Source organism: Falco cherrug, chromosome 10, assembly GCF_023634085.1.
Source record: "Falco cherrug isolate bFalChe1 chromosome 10, bFalChe1.pri, whole genome shotgun sequence".
Lineage (NCBI taxonomy): Eukaryota > Metazoa > Chordata > Aves > Falconiformes > Falconidae > Falco > Falco cherrug.
Genome location: NC_073706.1, coordinates 13,352,351 through 13,379,431, shown reverse-complemented (window position 1 = coordinate 13,379,431; position 27,081 = coordinate 13,352,351). Strand labels below are relative to the sequence as shown.

The 27,081-nt window shown below is 46.1% G+C and overlaps 1 protein-coding gene across 2 annotated transcripts; it reads left to right on the top strand.

The window, feature by feature from the left end:
* Nucleotides 1-1,786: 1,786 nt before the first annotated feature.
* CABLES2 (Cdk5 and Abl enzyme substrate 2) lies at nt 1,787-26,863 on the top strand. 2 transcript variants are annotated; one of them, XM_055722096.1, is made up of 10 exons: nt 1,787-2,428; nt 4,488-4,540; nt 16,941-17,033; nt 17,762-17,839; nt 19,311-19,419; nt 20,124-20,289; nt 21,052-21,155; nt 21,558-21,664; nt 22,995-23,199; nt 23,673-26,863. In XM_055722096.1, the coding sequence occupies exons 1-10, from the start codon at nt 1,802-1,804 to the stop codon at nt 23,811-23,813; spliced, it is 1,683 nt and encodes a 560-aa protein (XP_055578071.1). In that variant the 5' UTR covers nt 1,787-1,801; the 3' UTR covers nt 23,814-26,863. The 2 variants fall into 2 exon arrangements, with proteins under 2 accessions (XP_055578071.1, XP_055578072.1); XM_055722097.1 differs by lacking the exon at nt 4,488-4,540 and adding an exon at nt 16,678-16,749 and having other exon boundaries at nt 1,926-2,428.
* The last annotated feature ends 218 nt before the right edge of the window (nt 26,864-27,081 follow it).

Genomic DNA, 27,081 nt, shown 5'->3' with positions numbered 1-27,081 from the left:
TTTTCATTCCTTTTTATCCCAGATTATTTTTTCCACAGTTGTGATATGAGATGATTCTGCCAAACAATTTAGACTCAAAATCTGACCTATATTGAATAGCATAAGATACTGAGGTTGTTCTTGGGTTTTTAAGGGAAGAGTTTATATTTCACTGTAGGCTTTTTAATGGAAGCCTACAAGAAAGCATTGTCTTATGATTTCTATCCTAATCCTATTATTATTTTTATTAAATACGATTAATACTGTAAGACAAGTATTGCAACTTGCAACAGTATACCAAAAGTGTCTTATGAAAAAGCCATATGAAAAGACATAGAACCTGTATGTGTTAGGACAGTTTCATAATCTACCTTTTATTCAGTGCCCCTATCTCAGGTCATGTCATCAGACATCAGTTTCATTGCTGGTACAAGCTGCAAGCAATATTAAGAGTTGTCATGTAGCTTCTTTGGACATATTTAGCAAAAGCATTTACCATTCTATGGCTCCACTGTTGCTAATACATGAATACCTGCTTAATTATAAATATCTTGGTAGTCTCTCATTAATAGCATACTGATATGTCCATGTCTATGGGCAAAATCCTGCTTGGGAGCACAAGATGCTTCCAAGCGTATGAGGTGGGAAGCAGGGGGATCTGCAAGGGCCATTTCTGTTTCAGAGGAACACAGAGGCCACCAGCACCCACACGCTGCTGTCCCCAGTGCCAGAGGCTTCATCACACCCAGCAAAGCTCCCAAACTTCTTCTGCCAGACCCAGTGGTACGGACATCGTCAGTGCACATCAGCATCTTCCGAGGATGATGGAAAGGGCAGAGCTTTCTTACTTGGCAAGCAGTCAGAGCATCATCCCGGGATGCAGCAGACATTGGTTCAAGTGCCTAAGGGGTATGTTTATTCTGTGCAGCATAAACAAACCAGCCTGGGAAGCAGCATGCTGCGCAGAAATGCCTTGAGTCACTTTGTGGAGATAAATACTAAGTTTATGCTTTCCCAGATCCAGGTCTGTCTTCCCATATACGGCCCACGATCAGTGCTGCCTCGGCTTTGCTTCAGCGGCTGGGAGGCATGGGGATTCAGCCCTCCGCACGTGTTTCAGGGGCTGCTGGTGAGTCTCAGGGCCATGCGTGGGGATCCATGCCATGCAGGGGGATCAATGCCATGCATGGGGATCTGTGCCATGCATGGGATCTATGCCATGCATGGGGATCTATGCCATACACGGGGACCCATGCCCTCCAGGCTGGCAGGTTGGGGTCCACCCCAGCCCCACAAACCAGAGAGCCGGGTCCCCTGCTGGACCAAGAGGAGCAACCGCCTTCATCTGCTTTCTGTAGCGGCGGCGCGATGCGCACAGCCGCCTGCCAAGGGTTTTAGCAGATGTGTCCTGCAGGAAGGCCGGGAGTCCTTGGACCGGGTGACCGCCAGAGTCCCTGGGGGTTTGGGTGGGGAAACGGGGGGGAGGAGAGGTTTAAGGGTCATACAAAGGGACAAGGCGGGTGTATGCGTGGGGACGCGGTGGGTGGTTTTGTGGGTACACGGTGGACTTGTGGCCGTGGGAGGGCAGTACCCGAGGGAGGAAGGAGGGGAGCGCCTGCGTGACGGCCCCGCGGGGGGAGCCAGGAAGAGGACGTGCCGGGCCGCGGCCGCCCCGGCCCCGGGGCAGCGCCTGCCCGCCCGGCGGGGGCACCACCGAGCTGCCTGGGCCGACGGAGCCGTTGCGCGCCGGCGCTAGGACCCGGCAGAGCCCCACCAGCGGGCGAGGGGCGCGCGGAGCTACCCGTGATGAGCGGCCGAGCCAATGAGCGCGGCGCCCCTGCCCGGTTCATTTACATTCCGGCGCGACGCATCCAATGAGCGCGCGGGCTCCCGGCCGCGCTGCGCTCCCAGCGGCCCCGCCCGGGCGGCCGCGGCTCATTCGGAGAATGGCCGCAGCCACGGCGTGCGGCTCCCCGCCTCCCCGCGAGCAGCCGCCGCCGCGGAAGCGGGGGGACTCCCGGCGGCGGCAGGCCGCCCTCTTCTTCCTCAACAACATCTCCCTGGACGGCCGCCCGCCTTGCCCGCCCACCGAGAAGCCGCCGCCGCCCGCCGGCCCGGGCGAGGGGGAGGAAGCGGCGGCGGCGGAGCCGGCCGGAGCCCCCTCGCTGCTGCTGTCCCCGCCGCCCGCCTTCCAGCCGCCGCCCGCCCCGCTGCCGCCCGGCGCGTCCCCGCTGGCCGCCGCCGCCGGAGCCAAGGGGGAGGCGGACCCCCCCCGCGGGGGCATCTTCTTGCCGCAGCTGCTGCTGGGCGGCCCGCTCTGCCCGCCGCCCCCCGCGCCGCCCGCCCTGCCGGGGATGCTGGCGGCCGCCAAGCCGGGCGCCCCGGGGCTGCTCAGCCCCACGCAGAGCGCGGCGGGCGGCGGCTTCGCGCTGGAGGCGCAGCGGCAGAGGTGAGTGAGGGGACGGGGCGCGCCGGGCCCGCCCCCCCCCCCCGCCCGCCCGCCCGCCCGCCGGGCCGCCCTGACCCCGCGGGGCGTGGGAAGCGGCGGGACCCCCCGCGGGCCTTGGGAAGAGCCCGACTTTCCCAGGGCTCCCGGCCGGCCGCTCCGGGGGGGGGAGGGGGGAGCGGAGCATGGGAAGCGGCCTCCCCCCGGGGCGAGCGGTCGTGGGAGGGGGCAGGGGCCGTGCTGCCGCCGGCCCCGGGGGGGGTCCCTACCCCGGGGCAGCCCCGGCGGGGGCGCGGCCGGGCAGCGCTGCCCGCTCGGGAGTGTGCGGCTCGGCCCCGGGGATGCGCGGCGCGCCCCGGCGTGCGAGAGTGCCGGGGTGGTGCGGAGCTGGGCGCTCGCCGGGGCTGCGGGACCCTGCACCCTGCCTCCCGCTTCTCGCTAGCGCCGTTTGCTGCTTCCAGAACAGCCGCGGAGCCCTTGCTGGGTCGGGCTCTGCCCCGCGCCGGGCGCTTGGAGCCGGCCCCGGGGAGGATGCGCTGCCCTTCACCGCGGCGGTGCCGCAGCCGTGCCATCGGCCCTGACAGCGTTGGTTTTTCTAGGCGGCTGGAAGGCGGGCTCTTGCTCGCATCCTGAGGATCCGAGCTCTGAGGAATGCTTTTCAGGCCGTTTCTTGCATAAACAGCTTTGTAAAGTGAGCTGGCCCTGGGAGCCCGCAGGTAGGCAGGGCAGTATCAAAGGCTTGAAGTCTCCGTGGTCTTTATAGCGGCTTCCAGAGCTTTGTTAGCCAGCTGAAATAGAGATGTTGTCTGGGCTTGAAAGCTGGGGAGCTTTGCTAACGCACTTGCTGGGTGTTCCCTTGCAGTGTGTATCCTGCGATGGAGGTGTCCCATACCCTCTGGAAGATTTAAATCAGGAAATGTAAAGAGCAGTAGCAGTTTGTAAGTGTGGGAGTCTCTTGTATGTCATCCTTTCTGGGTTTTTTTCCAAGAAGGAAAAAAACTTGGAACTGTCATTTACCACCCGTTGCTTTTCTTCTTGAAATGGAAAAGACCTTTCTTTCCTTGCTTCTTGGAGAAGTTGAAGCCTGGCATGCTAGCTGGGTGCCCGGTGAGCAGAGATCACGCTGTCATACGCCACTGTCAAGCAGGGGAGCCTGGAGTGCGGCTGTGGCACAACTCCTTCCCACCGCTCCGGGCCACAAAAGCCAGCACACTATTTGCTGTGCAATTTCATTTCATTACTTTCATGTTGTAGGTAAAGCTCTTGAGGGCAGGTTTTGCATCAAGAGCTTTACACACAGAGTTACCTTTGTGGGTGTGCTGTTCGGTGTGTCTGTGCGTACCGAGCTCCAGGCTGAGTTTGCATAAATTATTTGATCCTTCCTTTTCACATGCCAAGTTGATAGGACACTAAGAAAATATTCCTAGGATCTTCTCATTAGATGTCCTTTCTGCCTCCTTCCTTGGCATCTGATTTTAGATGGTTATGTTCCACTACAGTAATTCTAATCAATCCACCTGGAAAGAATGATAAATCACAAATAAAAGGTAGAGGAAAATGCGAGGAGGTAATCGAGGGAATGAAAGGGCTTCTGTCTGAGTAACAACAAAAAGGCTGTGATTTTTTTCAGCTTGGAAGAAATGGCTGAAAGGGTGATTGTGTTGCGTTAATCATTTTGTGTACTACTTACGAGGGTGATCTGGAGTGAGAGTTCATCTATTTTTTGCCTTTAAAGAAGAAAAGAGTGAGTGGAGAACATCCACTGAAACTATCGGGCCGAAGATCCGCATCTTTACATGGAGACACATGTCTTTTGTCAGAAGGACAGTTTAGCGCTGGCTCTGGGGGTGTTAGGGCCCACGTATCTCCTTCCAGTCATGCTGGGCACAGGAGGGGGTGAGATGGACCATCCTTCTGGAATTAATTTCACCTGTTACTTTCAGAGTGAGGGACCTGGAGCACTTTGTATTTTCGCTGGATAGTTCCATGGTTTGCTCAGACAGAGCATCCTCTTGTTACAAATACATGAGGAGTGATTCAGGGACTCTTTTTTTTCCCGCAGGACAGCGGTGGTTGTGCTGCTTCCCCTTCTGTGTTAGGTGAGCTGTTGGCAAGGTAAGGTTCAGAAATGAACGAACAATGACAACATAGGTTTCCTTTTAATGGGACTCTGGAATCTGTATATTGTTTTGCCATAGAGTTATGTTGCTACCCTGGGTAGCATAACTGCGTGCATCATACAAATATACAGGCTTGTGAAGCCAGCAGAGGAAAGGAGGCGGTGGAATCTGCACCACGACCCTGGACATCTAATCTTTGGTGCCCACTTAAGGCAGCTGCTCTCCTCGGAGTCCTTTTTTAGTCACTGTCGAGAGCTGCTTTGAGTTGCCCTTGGTGGAGCCTCCCCGAAATGCACCAGGAGCACAGGCTGAAGGGTCTCCAGATCGGCTTTGTCCATGTTCGCTGACCAGTGCCGCTGCGGTCCTGTGCCGTGCCTGGGGGTTTCATCGCGCTGGGGCTTGCCCCATCCTTGGAGATCACTTTATCTACAACTGGCAGTTTCACTGGGCAGAGTTTTATTACAAAACTTGATCTTGTTTGACTTGATTGAGAAGTTGCAAGAAGCTGATGAGACCAGCGTAGCTCAGGGCAGGTTGTGGCGGCACCTCTGCTAAAGCTGGTGATTTATTAGCAGGTCTTCAGTACAGCCCTAGGAATGAGTGACCGGGTCAGCTGATGGAATGTGGAGTTTGCTGGAGTTGCTCGGTAGCTGTCAGGTCCTTTAGGATGGAAACTTAAGCAGCGCACGCTCCCTCGGAGGCACCGTTCAGTCTGGATGCTTGGTTTCATTGTGCTGCCTGCTGAGCATGATAAACTTAATGACTTTAACCTTCCACTTTTGTTTTTCTAAGGAATCTTCTGTTTACAGGATCCTAAATTACAATGCTGTGTTATACTAGCTTGCTTAATCTGCTTGCCATCCCTCCTGCCTTCTCCTTTTCCATCTTTCTCTGTTCTTTTGTTCTTTCAAAGAACAAGCCTCACAGAAAGCAGTGGCAGGATGCAGCAAACAGCAAACAAATCAGCATTCACAGATACTTTTTTTTTTAAATGAATTTCTGCAGCTGGGTCTGAAACTGGCAGAGCTTTCTGGGGAAACACAGATAACAGAGGGCCCTGAAAATAGCCAGGTTATGAAAGCATGAAGAACGGGAACAGCAACCCTGAATGTCCGTGTTTGTTTTGCTTCTGAGGGTTCGGTCTAATTTAATGTAAAGCAGCTGGTTTTGCCATCTACTTGCTGCATTTTTTCTGGGCCTAAGAATAAATACAGAAATTTAATTATTTGCAACTGATGCTTTAATGTCCTTGGTGTTTAGCGGTCAGGGAGCCGAACTGAATGTTCGCGGTTGCTGATGAATCAGAAATGACTGAGCTAATTTAGGTAAATTTAAAGGTGGGAGTTCAAACAGCAGTTGATAACAGCAGCCCTTCGGACCAACTCTACTTTAAAGTGTTAATTGGATGCTGGATTGTTGCCATAGGTGTGATCAAATTAGTTCTTTGGCTGGAAGGGCAGAAATACTTAGTCAGGCTTTTATGCTTATGATGGAAAAAAACCCAAAAAAACCCCAAACCACCAACTCTGCTAATAAACAGATTTTGTTAAGATGTATGAAATATAATGCTTAAAAGTCTTAGTTTTGATTTTGAGCCTTATTTGTAATAACCTGAGCACTCATGGTGCTTTTCAGGAAGCGGCAAGATCTGTCAGGGCTGGCAAGCTTTGACCTTTCAGGGGTGAGCAGCAGACTGGGGTGTGCTGCTTGGGGCTGAAAATGAACATGTGCTAAACCTGAACTTTATTAAAAAATCAACTGAAAGATTAAGGCTGCAGTTTCCTCCTTGGCAAGCACAGTTTGTTTCGGCAGCTTTCTCTCATCTTTGCAACTGCAGGTGAATTGCATGTGTCCAATATTAAATGCTTATAATTGATAGCTGCCTGTAGTATTTGTTATCTAACCTTCCCAGCCAGGTATATTAATCAGAAGCAGTAAATTGGGCGCCTGGCAGGAAACTCGGAGATTAGAAAATCCAGGTACTTGTATCCTGTGAATGGGTCAGGGTCAGGCAATCCTAGACACTTCTAACACTGAGATTATTTGACTTTTTGATTTAAAAGAGTCCAGAGGCTTTTAAAGTAACTTTGCTCTCAGGCAGGAGTAGTCTGTACAGAAACTGTACTCACAGCTGATTTTATCTGTGGACAGATTGTGTAGCTTTTCAAAGGAATGGCGCAGGAGCCCTGGCAGCGGCGTCTGAGATGCTATGGAAAATGGGATGCTCTGGAAGCGCTGTTGCCACCTTTCTTTTTCCTTCCTGCCAGCCTGAGGGTGGTTAGAATGTGTCTTACTTCAAGTCAGCAAGTCATCAGTTGAGAGGGGAATGTGGTACCAAATTATATGTAAAAAGCTGGATGGCTTAACTTCGGGGAGGAGTTGGTGGGGCCCCCTTTTAGACTTCCAGTAAGCAAGTCCTGTAGGAGTGTTACAGCTGGAGCTTCCTTATCCCGGCGCTCCTCCGCTGTGGACTTGAATGTGCTGCCAGAACCTTACACAGCAGTACAGCATTCATGGCTCTTTTCTAATATTTTACTTGTGAGATTTGCTTTACAAGCTTCGAGTTAGAAAAAATAATGCAAGCTTTATTGAACCATTATTTTCAAATGTAACCCTTGACTCTGAAGACTGCAGGATCTTGCTGTACTGACTTAATATGTTGTTTCTTTGATTCACAGTCTAAAATAATTAGCTCCTCTCTCCTCCTTGCCTTCCCCCAGATCTCAGTTGGTGAGCAAGTGCCTCCTCCTCAGTCTGAGCACTCGGAGCTCCCAGAGCTCATGCTGAGCAGCAGCTGGGTGCTGTGGGTGTCAGTGAAAAGGATGTGTTTAGGTTGCTGGTGCTCCTTAACATGACTTCGCTTAGTCCTGAAATCCTTGATAATTGCGAAGATGTGGGCTGTTCAAACTTGTATCTGCTTTGCCAGCCGGCTGACGGCCACCTAGCCTGGCTGTGGATGAAGCTTCTTCATCGGGGCTGCTGTGTGCTCTCAGCACAGCGACTAAACCGGTTCAGGAGAGTTGCTAGTGGTGGTTCTTAGTTTTTTGCCATTTACTATCAACTGTGGGATGAGGCAGGGAGGGAAGGACCTCTGCTTTTTGTTTTAAAGAACAGTCCTGAACTACAGATGAGCTCTTCTGCTCTGGGTGTGGGTGTAGTTTGATTGCTTTGGAACAGGGGAAAGGTGGAGGGGAGGGGAAGTGACTTTCACAATATTATCTTAATTTTTTTTTCCTGCAGTATATGTTTTTTCATTATATTAAATCTTGGGAATCTGGAAGACTTGACTTCAGCTGTCCTGTGTTCCTCCTTTTTTTCCATCTGTCAACCAGTTCAAGCTGTGAGGCTGTCAGGCTGAGTGGGCTTGAAGATGCTTTTGAGCCTTCTTTTGAAGATTGCTCTGAAGTCTTCTGGCTCTGTAGTTCGAGTTTTAAAATGCACAGTTTGATGTGCGCACAAGCGTAATGAAATTTGGATTCTTTGACGAACACGAGGTATGGTTGATAAAGCAGGTGACTGCAGATGGAGGGTGCTCAGCTAAAGCTGTTCTGTGTCCTGATTTCAGCTGGGACAGAGTTAATTTTCTTTCCTGTAGCTGGTACAAGGCTGTATTTCGGATTTGGTGTGAGAATAATGTTGATAACACACTGATGTTTTAGTTGTTGCTACATAATGATTATATTAAGTCAAGGGCTTTGCAGTTTCTCAGGCCCTGCCAGCGAGAGGGCTGGAGGGGCACAAGAAATTGGGAGGGGACATAGCTGGGACAGCTGACCTGAACTGTCCAAAGGGATATTCCATACCATGGGACGTCATGCTCAGTATATAAACTGCGGGAAGGAGGAGGAAGGCAGGGACATTTGGAGCGATGGCGTTTGTCTTCCCAAGTAACCACCAAGCGCGCTGGGGCCCTGCTGCCCTGGGGATGGCTGAGCACCTGCCTGCCCGTGGGAAGTGGTGAATGAATTCCTTGTTTTGCTTTGCTTGTGCACTGCTTTTGCTTTAGCTATTCAGCTGTCTTTATCTCAACCCACAAGTTTTTCTCGCTCTTACCCTTCCAAGTCTCTCCTCCATCTCACTGGGGGGAGTGAGCGCTGCGTGGTGCTGAGCTGCCGCTGGGGTTAAGCCACGATGCTGTGTCATGCTGGCTCTTCAAATGCAGAGCTTTAAACTTCAAACCATTGGTTTATAGCTGTTGTGTATATAACTTACTGTAAATTAAGTACAGTTTAATCTCTGGAAAAAAGTGTTAAATGAAGAACCTTAAACTGGTCTCATAAGTGCAAGCAAAGCGTTTAATGAGGGAGCCCCTGATTCACAAGACCTACTGAGTCTTCGAAACAAAAAGCTGGCTGCCAGCTGACCCTGATCCCGGCAGCCCTTCCCAAGGGAGCTCTGGACACCCTGACCCTGTGCAGCCACCTTCCCCAGGGAATGCTCCTTTTGTGCCAGGGGTACCCAAGCTCAGCGTTGCCTGCAGCCTGCCTCAGAGCTGGGTAGCCGTTTTGTTTGCTAGCCAGCCACAGCATGGGCTGAACTGCTGCCGGTCAAAGCCTCTTGCTCGACAGCATGGGCACATTTACACTTGCTCTGTTGTGGCTGCTGCAATTCAAGCATAGAATTTTGCCCTGGTGTGAGGCTACAACTTCTTGATTGTGGGTTGGAGGGGATGACTGATGGTGCAGTGGGAAGAGCCAAGTGCCCATAAAAACACTGGGAGACCTCTCTAAATTTTCTTTGACTGGGTTTCTTCCAGTCACCTGTTTTGAATTTTCTTCTCCTTCCCAGTTAAAAGCTTCTTTTTTTTTTTTTTTTTTTTTCCCCCTACTTGAGAGTTTTATTGTGCTGAAGGCTTTTACTTTCACAAGGCACATGATGAAATGACAGCATCGTCTCTCAGGGAGGTGCCTGAATATTTTTAGCATAATGCCCACAGTGTCATGAAGGACACAATTTACATTTCACTTGCCTGTTTTGGTCAGCAGTTCAGTGCTTAGTGAGCAGAGCACAGAGGTTGGTGAGCTAGGAACACCTCCAGAAACTGGTAGAAGTACGGAGGAATACAGTTACTGGTTGGTCCTGGCCAGCACGTCCAGTTTGCTTTGTGAGAAGCAGCAGGGATTTTAGGAGTGGAGTTCAGAAATGGGCTCTGGGCACAGCAAACCTTAATCTGGTTTGGTGGTTCTGGTGCAGCAGATGGCTTTCATGGCGCTTACTGGAAGGCACTGTTTTATCCTTGGATTGTCTAAACACCCTTAGCATCAAAATGATGTGATTTATGAAATGCGGCGAACACAAAGCTTGTTTCCTAGTAGCATTAGCTCTTAATCATATGTGGTAGTGAATCAGCAGTGAAGTAGCAGCCGCTGTGAAGAGTATCTTAACTTCCCTTGTTTGTATTTAAAACTCTCCAGGCTTAGTGAGCTTCCCGCTTACTCTGCCTCCACCTCCGTTCAAATTACACTTCGTTTCTGTTCCTTCTCGCCTGTCCCGTGGGCTGCGTGACGCATTCTTTCCCTTGAGCGTGGCTTTGCTGGTGTTTGAGGAGTGCGGGGTTTTCTCCTGGCATTTGGGACCCGCAGGAGAGCCCCTGGTGCCCTGTCAGCTTTGCAAACAAACCCTCAATAAGAACAGAAAGGTGAAGGAATTGGACCCTCTCCCTTGTCCTGAGGTTTCAGAGGGACCTGCTCTGAAGCATAATTGTACTTTGCAAGCTCATGTTGGGTTTACTCTTTAAAATGAAGATTACTGGAGGGATAACTTAAATTAGCCTGACTGTGAGGCTTGTGTTTATTGTCTGGCAGTCTGATAGTTAAATAAATGTCAGAACAAGCTCCTGGGGCAGTGGTCTGCAGTCCAAAATGCACGTTTGTGGTGCCATAAAACAGTGAGTAGCTGATTTTGCAAAGGAGTGCTTGGGTGTATGATTCCTGGCGGCTCTGCAGGGTGTCTTCTCTGCTGCTGCCTCTCACTGAACATCAGAGCTGAAACTGTTTAGCCGTGAAAATGGTGCTGGGCACATCGTGGCATAGTCTTCATTAAAGTAATTTGTTTTGCCAAATATGTGGTTTTGATAGTGATGCATTAGATACGTGGTCTCTGACTACTTTTGGCTTTACTGAAAACTTGTTGCTGCTGGTGAGCTGTACTCAATCTGCTTGTGAGTAGGAAACTCATTAATGTAAGCGCTGAGGGTGGTAAGGCAGGGGGCACTGACATGAGGGCAGTGATGCTCACGCTTGTACACTCTGGAATGCAAGCCTGAAAACGGGGAATGCCTCCTGAGCTGCGTAAGTAATGGCAGTTGTGAAAAAGTCAGATTAAAAACTGGAACTGGTTTTCTTAATCCCTTGGTGCCAGTATTTTACCTAGTCAAACCAAAGACACAGTTCATATCTGGTGGTTGGCTTGCCTGTAAGGAAGGAAAATGATGCAGCTTAATCTTTAAGGTATGTCTTGATAAAACAAATCTGACAGGTATGCCTTCCTATCAAAAACAGTATTTGAGATCTGGATTTCTTTTGTAAATTGCCTTTGACAGTTGTTACTAAGCTAGTGCTTCCAAAAACCAATAAATGTTTTTTTTGTCCTTGTTATATTAATAACTTGGTCCCTTGACAGCTGTGATGATACTGAGATCTGTGAAGAACCTTACAAAGGGACATCCATATTAAAATAAAACTCTTTCAAGTGAGAAATAGGAAACCAGATTCTATTAGCCCCTAATTTTAAACAGTAATTAAAAATCCTTGCCCGCCCCCATTCCTCCCATCTATTGGCAGTACGGGTGGCTAAAGAGCAGCAGAGGATAGAAGCCTTGCCACTAATTTTAGCCCAGTGCCTGGGGCTGTGTGCCTGGGTGGCTGCGTGGCAGCATCCTTCCCCCAGCAGAAGGGTGATGCATGGATGCAACTCCATTTGCAACAAATTTGCCCTGCCGGTCCCTTTGGCTGGAGGAGGCCTCAAGTCCTGTTCCTGCCTGGCTTTTGTAGCATCTTTGAACGCTCGTGTTGCCGGGCTTGGTGGTCCTGGAAGTGCTGAGGATAAGAAGTCACAGCAGAAGGTGAACTCAAGGTGCTGTGTTGGTGGAAGCAGCTGAATGCTGACTGCACTGTGACTGTGTGACTGGCTCGGTGCAAACCTGTCCCTGTGAGAGGTGGGGGTTAATTGGGATGAGGGGAGAATACCAGTAATGTCTGATTTAACCCTTCAGGAAGGAGCGAGACCAGCTGGTCTGTTCACCTGCTGTGGCAGAAATGCAGGAACCAAAAGGACAAAACAAACTTCAAAATGGCCAAATGGCAGCTGCACGCAGCAGCTTAAGTAAGATCATTGTCTGCTGCAAGGCCCAATATTAGGGGTTAAAATAAGATTCATGAGGGCTGTTTGTTTCCGAGCCTGGGAGTGCTGAGCAGGGGCACGGGTGCCCAGAGGGCTGCCCCACTGTCCCTTAGGGGACACAGCGGCTCAGGAGCAGGTGTGGAAGAGGCTTGCCTGTGCCTGAAGCCATGCCTGATATTACAGCAGTAGTACCTCTTTTGCATTCAACTTGTTCAACTATAATGTCTACTAAAGAATGGTTACCTTGGACACTTCCAACTACAGCAGCATCCTGAAGCTTTACCCCTGTCCCCTTGGGTGTCTGCAGGTGGGAAGGTGGAAAATCCTCCTGGCCAGCCATTGGAAAGGTTGCTGCTCTTTAATCTGGAGCTGTGACTTAACCAGCTTTTTCCTTTCAATTCCTAAGACGGGACATGTAGGGATTACCAGTGCTATACATAGACTGCTCTTGGCTGTGTCCTGTTTTGCTGGGAACACTTAAGAGCTGTGTCAACCTCGGGGCTGGGGATCCCACGTGCTGCCTGCCTGTTCACCCTCTGCAGAGGGTTTCTCTGCCAGCACTCGGAGGGACAGTGGCAGGACCGCAGAGGACAGCTCTGTAGCTGGATGTGCTCAGGAGCTGGGTTTCCTCAGTGGGAGGGCCGTCAGAAAGGATAAATGTGTGTGCTGGCTGCTGCTTCCCAGGTGGGAGTCAAAATGCAGCTCTGAACGTAATTTGTTGCGTTTTTATCTAAATACAAGATTTTTCTGTGGGCCTTTAAGTGCATGTTTAGCTCATTGGGGATTCGGCAGCGGTGTTGGATTGTGTGTGTCCATGTGTGCTCGTGGAGATAACAAGCCAAGGCGTAATCCAGAATTCTTCTGTTTGATAGCCCCTTATCTCTGAGCATGTGCTGCGTGGTTTTCTCTCTTGCTGGGTCCCCTCAGAGGTGCTGGTTGTGTAAACACAGTTGCTGTTTTAAATGTTTAAGTTTGGGGAGGGTCCTGCTTTATTGGCTCCTGAAATGGGGGGGGGGAAGCGCCCAAAAGTGAGCTCCCGGCCAAGGACATAAAGCAGGCAAACCTGCTCTGTAGCTTGTCAAGGAAATGGCTGGTGGTGGCACACAGGCATGTTTGAACTTTTGTTAGGATACTGGTGAAATTACATCCTGCTCCATAGAACTCATTAACATTTTAATATTGGATACTCTCATTTCTTATTGTCAGGTAGCATGTCCGTAAGGGTGTGTGTAAGGTACCTTGCAGTGCGCTTACAGATGTTGGTACTCTGGTTTAGTATTTAGGCTGCATTTGGAAACAAATGTTGTGTGTAAACTACTTAAAATCCTTTGCATTCCAGTGGATCAGAGCAGGAGCAAGAGGTGTTATCCTCAGTGAAGCTGATTAGCACAGGATATGTGACTTGGCATTTTTTCACCAGAGCTAGCAGCCGCTGGAGCAATGCTGTGTAGCCTGTTGTTGAAGCATGGATTGGCTGCGCTCAAACTAAAGCAAGTGAGTGTGTGAATATATGTATATTTATATGTATATAAAAAATAAGTGGAGACTGCTCAGTGTTAAATCTTGTAGCATACTCCCAAGTACTGCACTACCTAATAAAGTTCTGTATGTTAGTAGTAGTAATGCTGTAAAAAGTTGGCTTGAGCCTACAAGCTGTTGCAGGCACTCTGACTGGGTTAGTGAGACCTTTTTACGTACACCCTGTTTTGAGATTTGAGGGGTAGCATCTTGCTTAGCAACTGGGATTCCTCCAAGGTGACAGCTTCACTTGAGGACCGAAAATATTTACAAGCATAGCTAAAAATGAAGTTTCCTGTTGGCAGAGTGGGGATGAGTCATTGTGGTTTTGAGTCAAGGGGCAGGATCTTCCCTTCGCAGCAGCAGGTTGTTGCTTCCAGATACGTACGTAGAGCAGCCGGTTCGGGTGTTTGTCGCTTGTGTTCCCGTTACTGAGAAAAGGCGGTGGTGTCCAGAAGGTGTAATGCTCTGGGTGGCTCTTCACCACGGAGACACTGCCTTGATGCTGCGGGCAGTTGCATCCACAGCACCGTGGCATTACTAGTGAGGGTCTAACTGTGTCTCTCCCAATCTGTCCAGTTACTTACACCAGTGTTCTCTTACAGTTCTCTTATGTGGTTTCTTTGTACCAGTGCCTGTTTTCCCGTTGCTCCCCACACGTGGTGTCTTTCTGTCTGCATCCAGCTAGGTTTCCCCCAGGAGGGGAGGAAGACTGGGGGTGTCCCACATCCTGATGATCCTGCAGGGAACACCTGTGTTCATGGAGGTTTGAGATTCAGCTCCACGTTTCACGAAGGGTTTTATTTTACAAAGGGTTTTTTATTACAGGTTGGATGCTAGAATAGACAAAAGAACCATGTGTATATGAAAGCGTTAAATGTTCCTGTGCAGTTCTTGTTGAAAAGAAAAAAAAATAAAATTTAAAACTGAAATGCTGGTGAAGGGTGTTGAAGCTGTGCCAGGAATGTTCTCCAGTAGCACCCTTAATAGCAGTTGATTTGTGGGAGGCAGTCTCTAGCAATACCGAAGGTGTTAGTCCAGTGGGAGGATTTACCCCTCTTGTGTTTTCAGAACGGGAGACTAATTTTTCATCCTCCTATCTGTTTGAATTGTGGTCTCTTTTTTTCTTTTAAGAATGCCAGAAAAGCACTGCTAAGAATCTGAAGACAATTTCCTTCTAGCGGAAAAAATAAAGTTTCATGTGGGAGTATAAATTATTACAATTTCACAGAGAAAGGGCACTAATTATATTTCATTAAGGAGATTGTAACCAGACTTCGGGAAGAAGAACATTCATTAGTTTGATACTTGTTCTCTTTACATACTTGAGAATACAGAGAAAATGTTTACTTGTTTCTCGTGAACTTGTAGTGAGGAATGAGGAACTAACCGGGTGTCAGGAATATTTAAGATTGAAGCGTCGTTGTGCAAAACCTCTAGATAATCATTGGTATGTACAGCTACAGGAGTAACTTCATAGACCTTATTGCAGAGGCTTGCCTGCAGATCAGCCATTTTAAGTAACAGTTATGTCAATATATGTGGAAAAATAACCAGAACACCATCTTTTCTGAAGCGTGTTCCTGGTATAGCTTGACACAACAGAGGCAGATGCTCCTGTTGCTGATAATCTGCTTGTTGTGGAAATCTGTAATTTTCTAGCAAGTCCTGGGCGTTGACGATGCTGCCTGTAAGGGCAATGTGCCGTGCGGAGGGGAACTGCTACGTCTGGCTGGCACAGTTCTTGGCAGGCAGCTCAGGCAGTAGCTCCAAGTAGCTCGGAAGAGAAGAAATAACTTGCAAGGCGGCAGAAGAGAGGTGAAAGCACCTGGTTTGTCACTCAGCAGTTTGCATTTCTAAACACTGGGTTTAAGAAAAAGCAGGCAGATTTTGTGTGTGGAACTCTGGTGTATCTCTTCTGTAGCAACTAGTGTGGTTTGGTTTCTTACCCTGCTCAGGCTGGAGAGGAGAACCGGCAGAGTCGGTGGGATTAGCAGATTGCCCAGCTGTTTCAGAATCTTGAAGTGCTGAACTTCAAGACCAGTCTTAATCCCAAGTATCTTATTTTGATCTTTAACTTGAATCACCTGAAGCTACAAGCTTTGCTGTGTAAAAACCCTGCCATAGCTGGTAACAATTAATAAATCCCATTTTTTCTTGGCCTTGCCCCACCCTTTGCAGCCACCCAAAGTTCCATGCTTTTGCTTTGGTGTTGGATGTTTACTTCCAGGCATGAGAGCCCGAGCAGTTTGCTGATGGATGCCAGGGCTCTGATGCAGTTTAAACTCTTGAATTTTTTCCAAAAGCAGATCCCATCAAGCCAGAGGCATGCAGCTTTCCTCTGGTATGCTGCTTCCACATTGACTTTCATGGCAGCATTGTCCATTAGTTGAGTTACTATGTTGCTTTGGAAGAAAACCTTGGACTTGAATGCATGTGGCTTGTGCTAAAAATGTAGCACAATGTATGCTTAAACAAAAGCAGAAAATACGGAATCTGATAGTTGTGGTGTCAGTGTTTTGCTGGTGGCAGTTGAATCAGAGCGCATTGTTCCTATGGAAATTGCAGTCATAGTTTCACAATTCGTTTGTAAATCTCTACCAACAAAGAAAGACTTTGACAATAGTAATGTGTCTTGCTTTGGCAAGGTCTATTATTTTTTGCTTAAATGTAATATCCTATTACTGTTACACTAGGCTCACATGATTCCTACTATTATTCTCCTTGCATCTTCCATTCTAGGATTTCACATGGGTACCGAATACTCTTTGCTTCCTCTAATAACCCTCTCTATTGTTTTCTGGAGAGATCTGTCAATTTTATTGAGCTGCTGTCATAGCTGGAGACAACTGTGTTCTGGATCGAGCATACACACAGATGTTCAGTCATCATACAGATATACCATATCTGTCCATAGACTGACATAAAATTACTTATTCCTTTGTCTTGATGATACCTCTTGTAAGATTTTAAAGGAGTATTTGGAAGCTTTTTAGGTGTTTAACTTATAGGCAGGTGTTCTTATGTGTTGAAGATAGTGAATGCTTTTGTTAATAAGTTGGTGTAAATGTGTATTTCGAGGGCCCTAGAGGGGGAGACAAGTTCTTGGCCTTTTTAGGAACTTCAAATGCTTAATTAAGCAACCTTCCACAAAAAAAAATAATCAAAAAACCCTGCTATTTGTCCTAAGAACTCATAGATCTGTTGCAGTTCATAAACTCGGAGGCCATGAACTAATATTGTTCACTCTTCGTGGTGTTGTACATTTTACAGAAGGCGTTTTATCTCCCAGCGCTGCTCTCTAGACTTTTTAGAAGACATAGTGGAATATGCCAGTGTACGAAGGTACTTTTTTCAAAAGCAGCATTAACCTCAACTCGTTGCATGCAGTCCTCTCCTCCCTCCACCCTCTTCCACGCCAATATCTGGGGTCCTGCATGCTAGTGCTGCCATCTGATCATACAACTGGCATGACTTCTTTTCAGAGCACTTAACAGGTTTTGGTTTGTGTTTTTGTTTGTTTTTTTTAATTGCAGAACCAAGCATATATCTGGGTCTCCAAGACACAAAAGTTTGAAGAAGATGCACTTCATCAAGAACATGAGGCAGTATGACACCAAGAACAGCAGGTAACTTCTGGAGGACAAGGTGCCCCCTGTACTGGGGTGAAATAGGGGGTGCTCAGAAGCAGACTCCAGTTCGATGCAATTAGCCTCTTAATATCAGTGAGAATAAGGCGATGTCCTTGGGGTCTGGTTAGTTTTATGCATACTTCTGTCAAAGGAGGTAGGTGCTCACATCTGCTACATCTGCAGCAATATTCTGATAGTTCTGCCATCCTACTGTGAGGAGGTTCAGTCATTCTCTTCTGACGCCCTCCTTGTCTCTAGCACGCAGAGAGGTCAGAGCTGAGGAGGATTTAAGGAGAATGGCTTGGCTTAGCCAAATTCTTGGCTCTGAGCAGAAGAGAAGGGGGAGGCTGCCTTCATGTTTATTATTAGTAGAGGTGTGAGACTTCATCTAAATGTAAAACACAATCTATGTCTTTTCACAAAGCTTATGTAAAAATTACATAAATATAGCTATCTATTTTTAAAGACTAGGATTGCCTTTGAGGAGCTCCCAAGGTGATGGCAGTTACTGGGTGCTGGGTTTTGCTATAGAGCTTGGTCCTAAAGACCTACAGGTCATAATGAGACCTTTGCTTTTGTGCTCCTTCCTGAAAACACAAAATCGGTAGCAGTATCTGTGATTTGCAGAGCAATATACAAAGAGTCTGTGTTCCTGTTCCATAAAAAGCTGCTTTGTAACTTCTGAATTGTAATTTGTATCCTGATCTTTTCCCATCTCCTTACAGGATAGTGTTAATCTGTGCTAAACGAACACTGTGTGTGGCTTTTTCTATCCTACCTTACGGGGAGAGTTTACGGATCAGGTGAGACATCCTTAAGTGCTTTGTGAAATGTCTGGTTTGTTGTTTGCAAAAGATCTTTTTAAGTTACTATGGTTGGTGTAAGTCTCCTGTTCTAAAGCAGGTGAACTTATTAAAACATACCATTTATGTGCAAGGACAAGAATCTGCTATCAGAGCAGTAAAATCAAACATTGCCACAATGTCAAAGTGTTTATTCAAACTCCAGGAGAAGAATAGGAGAAAGATAGACTTTGCAGGGGTTTATTCACATTTTAAAGCACTCCAGTCCTGCGAAATCCCTGAAAACAACTCTGAATAAATGATGTGATTTGTTACTGTGTAGAACTCCCTTTACTCCTAAAGTGGTCAGAAATCAACAGTCTTCGGTGCACCAAACTTCTAGTGTCGGCAAAAAAGCACACAGAGCATCAGGGAAGGATGCTGCTGCCTTTACTTGGAAACCTTCAAGGCTTTATAGTGAAGTTAAACCTGAAGTCTAAGATGCTTTTCTGGTTTTCTACTCTAAGCCATGAATGTCACTGTTTGCAATCTAAGAAGAACAGAAACAGTTTAGACTGATTGAAACTGCTTTTTAGTGTTTGTACTACGCTTTTGTCTAGAACTCTCAATATGACCACTTACAAAAACCAAAACCTGCTAACTGGATTTCCCTGCATCTTTGCTCAGCCCCTTGTGGAGTCTAAGTTGATTCTGTGAAGGTCTGTGATCTACAAATGTACCATGGAAAATACTAATTTTATTCTAATCTACTCTGGCAAAACAATTGTGTTGTCACTTCTGTCCTGTACATAACTTATGGCCACAGGAAACGGATGTTTAGTGGTGGGAATTGTATTGTATGCAAATACACTTGCCATAAAAATAGGTGATGGGAAAATATTCTCTCATTTAATAGAAAAGCAGCAAGGTCACTAGAGCTATTTAAGTTTTCTGAGCACTGTGTCGTTCTGCTTCTAAGATGGCAATACGATTCTTCATGTGAAAGCTGCTTTTTTGCATTGGAATATAGAGGTGACAAAGCTGCATGCTGCCATCACTGAGGCAGAGTTCTGCCAGCCGCCTTAATTTTTAATTTGAGCTTGTGTGCACAGAAGTTGGAAAATTCCAATTGAAAGGCAAGTTTCTAATCCTGGAAAACCAGTAATATAAAACATGTTTGCTGTTAAATGTTTAGGGAGTAGTATGTTAGGAATGGTGTGGTTTTATGCAGAAAGACCATGTTAAAGTTTACTTTTGATAGGTGTATTGGAACAGATTTGAGTTAAAGTGAGATTATATCTGTTTGGTTAATGAGCATTTTGACATTAAGAGAGTAGTTAAAAATCAACGTTGTCTTGAGGGATTGCCCTGTTCCCACACAGGACAACTCTGATCTGGTGGTGTTGGCTGTAGCTAATGGAGGGACGTGGTGTTTACCTGGAAGCTGGGCTTGTCACATTTTATACTAGCACACTTTCTTATCTGCATTTAGTGATCTAAAAATGGAAGGACAGAAGCAGCGACATCCTTCTGGGGGAGTTTCAGTCTCCACTGAGATGGTGCTTGGCCTGGAAGGAGTAGAGCTGGGTGCTGATGGCAAGGTAAGGAAATACTTTCTCCTTTTGTGTTTTTGGTTGGGTGTTGTGTTTTAGGGTTTTTTGGTGGTTTGGGTTTTTTTTGGCGGGGTTGTTTGTTTCTCGATTTGTAATGCCAGTGAGCATTTGTAATACTACTGACCAAAGCCGGTGACAGCAGGTGGGTAAGCTGGCTACTTTCACCCCAGAACCATCTCATGCTCGGGCAAATCACTTAATTTATGCCGTGCTTTGCCATCCATAAAGTGAGAGCTGAGACTTCTCAGAGTGGTGGAAGTTTAACTGCTCAGTTTGAAACATTTGGCTGGTGACAATTCTCTTCTGAGGAAGTAGTTGAAGCCACTGATCGCTTCTGCCTCTGTTCCTGGAGAATTTATTTCACTCTGGTGTCTCAGACAACATGAGTGATGTTTTGATAGAAATATGGGCAAAATTTATACCCTAGTTTATATACTGCCAGAATTTTATTGATGTGATTCTCCCCTCCTCTTCACCATCCCACCAAATCTTCTACAGTGCTTCTACACTGTTGTTGTGGAAACAAGGCATTCCTCATCCAACTTCACCCTTTCTTCCTGTCTCACCATTTCAAGGTCCCCACTCCCAAATACAAACTCCAGGGGACTCTGAGTTGGAAAATGCTAGATGTTTGGAAATAAGCTCTTCAGTAAATTTTCCCCTGTAACTGCTACAACTTTGTCTCCTTCAAGGTTGTGTCCTATGCAAAATTCCTGTATCCGACCAATGCCCTAGTTGTTCGCAAAGCTGACAGCTATAGTGCTGTTCCCTCCTGTCGAGCTAGTGCTTCACGGAGTCTTCCTGGATCAAGATATAAACCTGTGACAGCAAAAACAATACCAGCAGGAACAGACATCGGTAAGGACAACCGCCAGCTTTGCCATCGCTTGTGTGCCTGGCAGAAAAGCATAAAAGGAATATATTTCTTTGAAATAATTGCGAATGGTGAAGTGAATGGTGATGCGCTGCATCTGGAAGGAGACTGGTTTTAGCACAGCCTAGTAAATAAGGCTTGTTAATGAAGTATAATGATGAGCCTTAGGACTGAGACTGACACACATTCCTTAGATCCTCCATATATCTGGCCTTGTTCTGTTCATGCAATTCAAAGAGTGCAAAGCTTCTGCCTGGAAATATGAAGTTTTATATTATTCAACAAGAAACATCTGGTATACGTGGTTGCAGGTGGGCCTCCTTGCCTTCTAGCACAGTAACAATGCATAAGCCGAAGAGTTTGTGACAAGAATCCCTTCTCTTGTGTTAAAGAGCAAACCTGACAACTCTTCTGCCTGTTAGAGTATAGGCAAAAGAATTGTCTTGTGCGGTTGTTTTCTGTGCATATTTGTGGATGACAAACTTAGTTTGCACTAAAGTGGTGCTTCAGGCACATGCTGCAGAAAGAGCTTCTGTGTTGCTGGTTTGTTTGTGTTTGGTTTTTTTTTTTCCCCAATCATTCTAATACCTGACTGGTGCATTTATGAAATGCACACATGTGAGCATAGCTGCTCTGGGATCTCCCAACACTCCTGATGTTGGCTGTTTGAAAGCTTTTTTAAAGAGCAAACAGGCCATTTAAAGCTCTGTATCTTGTGGCCAAAAGTGCTTTCCTCCTTCCCTCAGGAAGTGAAGCTGGGGAAGCTGCAGAGTATGATCCAAATCTTCTGGATGATCCTCAGTGGCCCTGTGGAAAACATAAACGTGTTCTCATCTTTGCCTCTTACATGGTGAGTGACTAGCATACCTGAACAGAATGAGTGAGTGTCTTTAAGATTTTCCTATAAAGAACTTCATTGAGGAAGAAATCTTCCTCTAGGAAGAAAAGGTTGTGGCTTTTTGAGAATCGATTAGGAAAAGTACGAACAGTTGGGTTTGTACACTCAGCTTGTCAAGGACCAACCTGACATGCATCTCCATGTTGCCATTTGCTGCTTGTAACAGTTTGCTGACTGTTCTTTTAAGACTTTGTAGTTGAGATTCATCATGATCTGTTGCTTAGGACATTACAGAAATGTTAAATTGTGAATAATAAAACTCAGGCTTGCCTTTGCATTAGTGTCTTTGGAAGACTTGTTTGGCCATCAGTACTGTTTACAGAGAAATGATAAATTTTGCCTCTTGTATTTCAGACTACAGTCATAGAATATGTGAAGCCCTCAGACCTTAAAAAGGATATGAATGAAACCTTTAGAGAGAAGTTTCCTCATATCAAGTTGACATTGAGCAAAATTAGGAGGTAAGAAACAAGCACTGAATAATGAGAACATCTATGCTCTACAAGGCTGCCTTTATCTTCTACTTGTACGGAGCAAATAGTAGATCTATTAATAGTATATATGATTAAACACTAATCTCTTTTGCCAGTTGAGCTGACTGTAGGATGACAGCCCTGTACAGGAATGTTTAGGATGCTGGGAAGGGGTAACAGTTGGTTTTCATAGTTCCACCTTAAAAGGGTTTAATTTCACCAGCTGGGGTGTACTGACTTAATAGTCAATTAACAGAAGCAGCATTAGCCTTGAAACAAATACTTGTAACCTGATTGTCTGGCAGTAGTGTAGCATAGTCCCACTCTAACTGGATTGTCTTTTTAGACCCTCTGGCTATTTTCACCTTTCAATTACCAGGCTCACTGATGGCCATGGATTCTGACAAGATTCTGGGATAAAGAAGAGTGTTAGGTCTGGGGAGTCCTTTTTGAAGGCAGGACTATGCCATACAGAATTCCTAGTCTTCCAGAAAATGCATCTGGCTGTTCATCAGTGAGACGTCTTCAGATCAGTTGTACCTTCAGAGAGCTGTAATCTTACTGGTATTACACTTGAGCTAACGCAGTTAAGGCCCTCTGAAATAGCCGGCTTAAACACAGTTCTGCTGAATCACCAGGGTTATGTGTAACTCAGCTCCAAGTGGAAGGCTGGCTCAGGCAGGGTCTGTGTTCTGCCAGTGTCCTGCATACTCCTCTTTGTAACTGTCCCAAGCAGTGTGTTTGTGCAGAGATCTTCTTGCAGGTGTAGCATGGATGGCAGCCATGAGAGGTAGCATCCACCATAAAATCTGCCTTAATGCTGAAGTGACGGGCTGGCTGCTGTGGGAAGTGTGTAAACCAGTCTGCCTTCCCCTCAGACCTGATTCTTCCACAAGGTGTGTAGTAGACAGGTCTCTGTGCAGCAGCTGCTGTGGTCCGCACAGCTTTGGTGTGGTGTTCTGTAGGTCAGGGTGGTTCAGTCTTATGATGTGAATCACAAACCAGTTTGGGAGCCCAGAAGGAATCACACAGCGATAGCCTGTGTGTCAGGGAGGCAGCTAAGCTCCTGTGTGTATGGGCAGATGAGAACTGTGCTTCCACAGTAGATGTTTTCAGCCAGGTTAAATCAGTTTGAGCATCAGCTTCAGCTTGCTGCCAGCTGGACTTCACTCTAGGATAATAGTTACCATAGTTTTCCAGCTAGGATTCTTGCCCATATGCTCTTCTGAGTTCCCATGCTGTAGTGTTTCTAGAGCACTTCATTAAAGCCATTGTGTTTGAGAAGATGTCTTTGTGGTTTTTTTCCCCCCATTCCCAGTTTAAAGCGAGAGATGCGGAACCTGAGTGAAGAGTGCAATCTGGAGCCAGTAACTGTCTCCATGGCATATGTTTACTTTGAGAAGCTCGTTCTCCAAGGCAAACTTAACAAACAGAACCGCAAACTGTGTGCTGGTGCTTGCGTTCTGCTTGCAGCCAAGATCAGCAGTGATCTCAGGAAACATGAAGTCAAACACCTTATAGATGTAAGTACTATGAAACTTGTTTCAGTGTCGTCAAAACCTCCTCTCTAGCTCAAAGAACAAGACAAAGACTAAAGCCAAGATTTTCAACAGTGCATGCCTGCATTTAAGAGCAGCTCTTTCAGTTTTATGTATCAAGGGCTCTCGGGATTGATATTTTTTTTTTTAAATATCATTAAAACTACCTGACTGATGCAGTCTAATGTCCTACTGATTCTACAGTGAGGTTGTTTTTCCACTTACTGTTTCTTAGACACACACATGTAACTTGTGTGGGTGTCACAGCTGGGCTGATAAGCCGGTTTACTTGTCTGCTCCGTGGCAACACTTTTTGATTCTGTAGGTACTGCTCAGGCCACACACCGCTGCCTTCTGTTTTATGATGACTTAATCTAGCAGTGCATTGGTATCTTGTGGATTAACTGATTGCTTCTCCCCTTGTCCTTCTTTTTTTTAATTTTTTATCACTATCATAGAAACTAGAAGAGAGATTCAGATTCAACAGAAGAGATCTCATTGGTTTTGAATTCACCGTCCTTGTAGCTTTGGAACTGGCTCTCTATCTTCCTGAAAACCAAGTTTTACCTCATTACAGACGGCTCACACAGCAGTCTTAACCAAAGCTATGTCCCAGCTGACAGGCAGTGGCGCTGGGGACCGCATCACTGAACACTGCAAGTGAACTTGCCACTGGCCTTTCTGTGCCGCTGTGTGCATCCTGCCATGGCTACAGCTAGTTTTGAAGTCTGTGGTGTGTTACTAAACTGTTGAGGTGTGCATTATGGACGCATATGCCAAGTCTGGGGGATGGTCTGAGAAGAGTTGTTGAACTTTGTTTTCTTTTGGACATGTAAAGCACAAATATTCACCAGTCAGCTGTCATGGCTGCTTATTATTCCTTATTTATCTGTTTGGTTTTACTAAAACTGTTCTTCCCGATGAAGAATACTATGGTATTGTTATTGGGTTTTATTGTTTGTTTTTTTAAAGCCTTTATTTTATTCCTTGAAACTAAAGGAAGCATCACTTGCATTCCAGTGCACCATAAAATTCAGATGTTTCTAAGAATCTACTCACATTTTTACATTCATGAAATGCATACTTTATTTTTTTAAAGGTGTGCCTAAAACTGGCTGGTCTGGTACCAGTGCTTTTTAAGTTAGTTATGTTATTTAGTGGGAAATCCTGAATTTGTATAGCCATCTGTTCTTTACCTGCATTGGCCTTGCATATAAGGAAAACAATTCCAGTATATCTGCACTAATGACACACAGGGCATCTATTCTCTGCTATACTATAGATTGGTAAGTATTGAAATTACTCTGTTCCAATTTAGTTAACTATTAATACCTTAAGAATATACTTTTTCTTTAAATAGGAAAGATTGTTTGAAAATCTGTCATGAAGTACCACATGTTGAACAAGGTAGCTGCAGCAAAGTGATTGCCATCCTAGTTCACTCCTCAGTGGAAGATGAGCGCTTGACTAAGAGCAATTTGCTGTCAAATGTATAATTTACGACTTTTTGTTTCACTGTTCTGTAGTCTGAAATAAGCACCTTTTCAGTATGACTGCATTAGATATGGTCTTATGTGCTTTGAGCAAATACTTACGCCAGTAGAGTTACTGCTGTCAAACCAAGCCAATGACATGAAGCATGCTCAATATTTAAAATGCTACTTCTTTTTACTCTGTTCTTCCAAGCATTGCATCACTGTGATGGTCCTCATAAAAACTGGCACATCTGAACAGCCACTTAACGGCTGGTGCCCAGCAGCACTCTAATGCTTATGCAGAGGTTAAATAACTTCTCTGACCATTGGTTATTCCTTCATTTATTTATTTATTCTTTTTAATATCCAAGTTGGGAATGAACTCTCGATTATATGTGGGACCTTCTGTGATATTGGTTCTTGGGTTTATTTTCTGAAGCAATATTATGATACAAGTAACTGTGTCCATTTGCAAGGAACAAAACTGATGCTTGGCTGTTACGACTGAGAAATTTGTGATTTGTTTGACGCCTAAATTAAATACTAGGTCTCGTACTGAGGTAACGGACTTGCTATCTAATATGTAAAGTAATGTAAATTTCTGTTCCTTGTATTAAATGTTGGTCGTAGCCAAAACCAAAGCTGAATCTTTGCTTTTCAGCTGTGTTTTTGTCTGAAGCTAATTTGGCTTCATTAGAATTGCAGCAAACTTTACTGGAGCCCCTTCCTCTTTAAGTAGGGCTCAAAATGTATTTTTCATATGTAATAATTACAGTGACTATCAAATCTTTTGTAACTGTGTTCAGCTGTATGTAGGTTCAAGGTATTTGTGTAAAATTTAATATGCTTGTGATTTATCTCTAACACAGAAGGACTTTCCAGTCTCCATAAGTGAGATTGTAGCTAATAAATTAAACAAGCTTGCCAGTTATCTTCCAAAAGGTTTAAGAAAAACTGCCTACTAGTTAAACTTTCTACTGAATATAACTGTCCTTGCATGCAAGAAGTAGTGATGTACTAAACATCTAGTCTATAATGAGCCTTCAAATTAGCAACCCGTTGTGAAGACAATTGAAGTGGGCCACCACTTCCTGCAGTCATTAGGGGAGGGGACAGAGGCAGAACTGAGCAAAGAAATTGCTTGTGTGGTATCTCCAGAACTAGCAAAACACTCCGGTTGGTATGAATGAAATCAGAATATGGCTGGGAACTTCTTTTTTTAGTGTATAAAGAGTTTTCTCTCTTTATATAAGTAAGAAAATTAACTTCCTGTTCTCACAGTCTAAGGAAAAAAAACAAAACACAACCAAACCCATACCTTGGTTTGCAGCACTTTGCAGTCTCTATTCAGTGGAAGTTTGGTTGCAGTGGGCATTTGGGCTGTAGTTATGTTCCCAGAATCTATGGTTTCACATCACAAAGGGCAAGCTTTTGTTTTGTTTTTCAAAAGAACAAATTAAGATAAGGAGCATTAAATTACAGAATGCTGAATGTTGTCTAAAGGTTACTCTAGATGTTGGCTTGGGAACATGCAGTGTTCTTGAGCTTAGAAGCTGGGTGTGCAGGCCAAAAACAACGCGGTGGAGCCAATGTTGCACCATCATCTCTGGTAGAGTGTGGGGCCAGGGCCATCCAGAGGTGTAGTCTGTGGCTTGTACATCAGTGTCTCCGCTGTGGTATCTGTGCAGAAAGTCCTTCTGCAGAGATATGGTAACTCATGTGTGTGTATATGTTGATTTTTCAGTTTCCGGAGTGTAGCCCGCAGTCCTGTATGGGAATACTTATCTTTTCACCTAAAAGCTGCCACCATGTGGCAAAGGACTATTATTACATTATCCATTAATAAACTGAAAGTGGGACCCAAAATAATACGCGGATCTGCTGGCTTTACGTTTCCTCACAGTCCAGCTCCTCTTGCTCTGCAGGGAAAGGCTGGTTCAGGCCAAGCGGCCTAGCGCTGTGTGCCGCGTAGCGATGCTGCTGGGATGGCTCAGCACGGACAACTCTCTTGATAAGAGGCTGTACATTTTTATGTAAACAATACAGTTTTGGTTTTGTCTTACTCCATTATTTAAAAGCGTGAGTTGTAGCCTGTTCGGTTTTATTGTGGTTTTTTTTTTTTCCACCATGAACTTGTAAAATTCAGATGCTGTGAAATAAAACCTGTTTTGGTACATGTTTTGTAACCAAAGTCTTTGTTTTGGAATGGTCTGTCGGTTTCGGGGGCTGCTCGGGGGCGGGGCGGCCGGTTCCCCTCAGCTTCCCGCCGCCGGGGGAGGGGTGCGCCCCGCGGGGTGGGGTGGGTCCCCGCCCCCCAGGGGATGGCCCCTGGCCCGCGATCCGCTGGCCGAACGGTGGCCCTGGTGCCCTTCTCCCGGAGCCGCCTCAGCGC

Bases quoted from the DNA above. Each gene is read 5' to 3' on its own strand.
- CABLES2 (XM_055722096.1), top strand. From the start codon at position 1,802: ATGAGCGCGGCGCCCCTGCCCGGTTCATTTACATTCCGGCGCGACGCA. The intron at 4,541-16,940 runs GTAAGGTTCAGA...TTTTAATTGCAG, and splicing joins TTAGGTGAGCTGTTGGCAAG to AACCAAGCATATATCTGGGT. The intron at 19,420-20,123 runs GTAAGGAAATAC...GTCTCCTTCAAG, and splicing joins AGCTGGGTGCTGATGGCAAG to GTTGTGTCCTATGCAAAATT.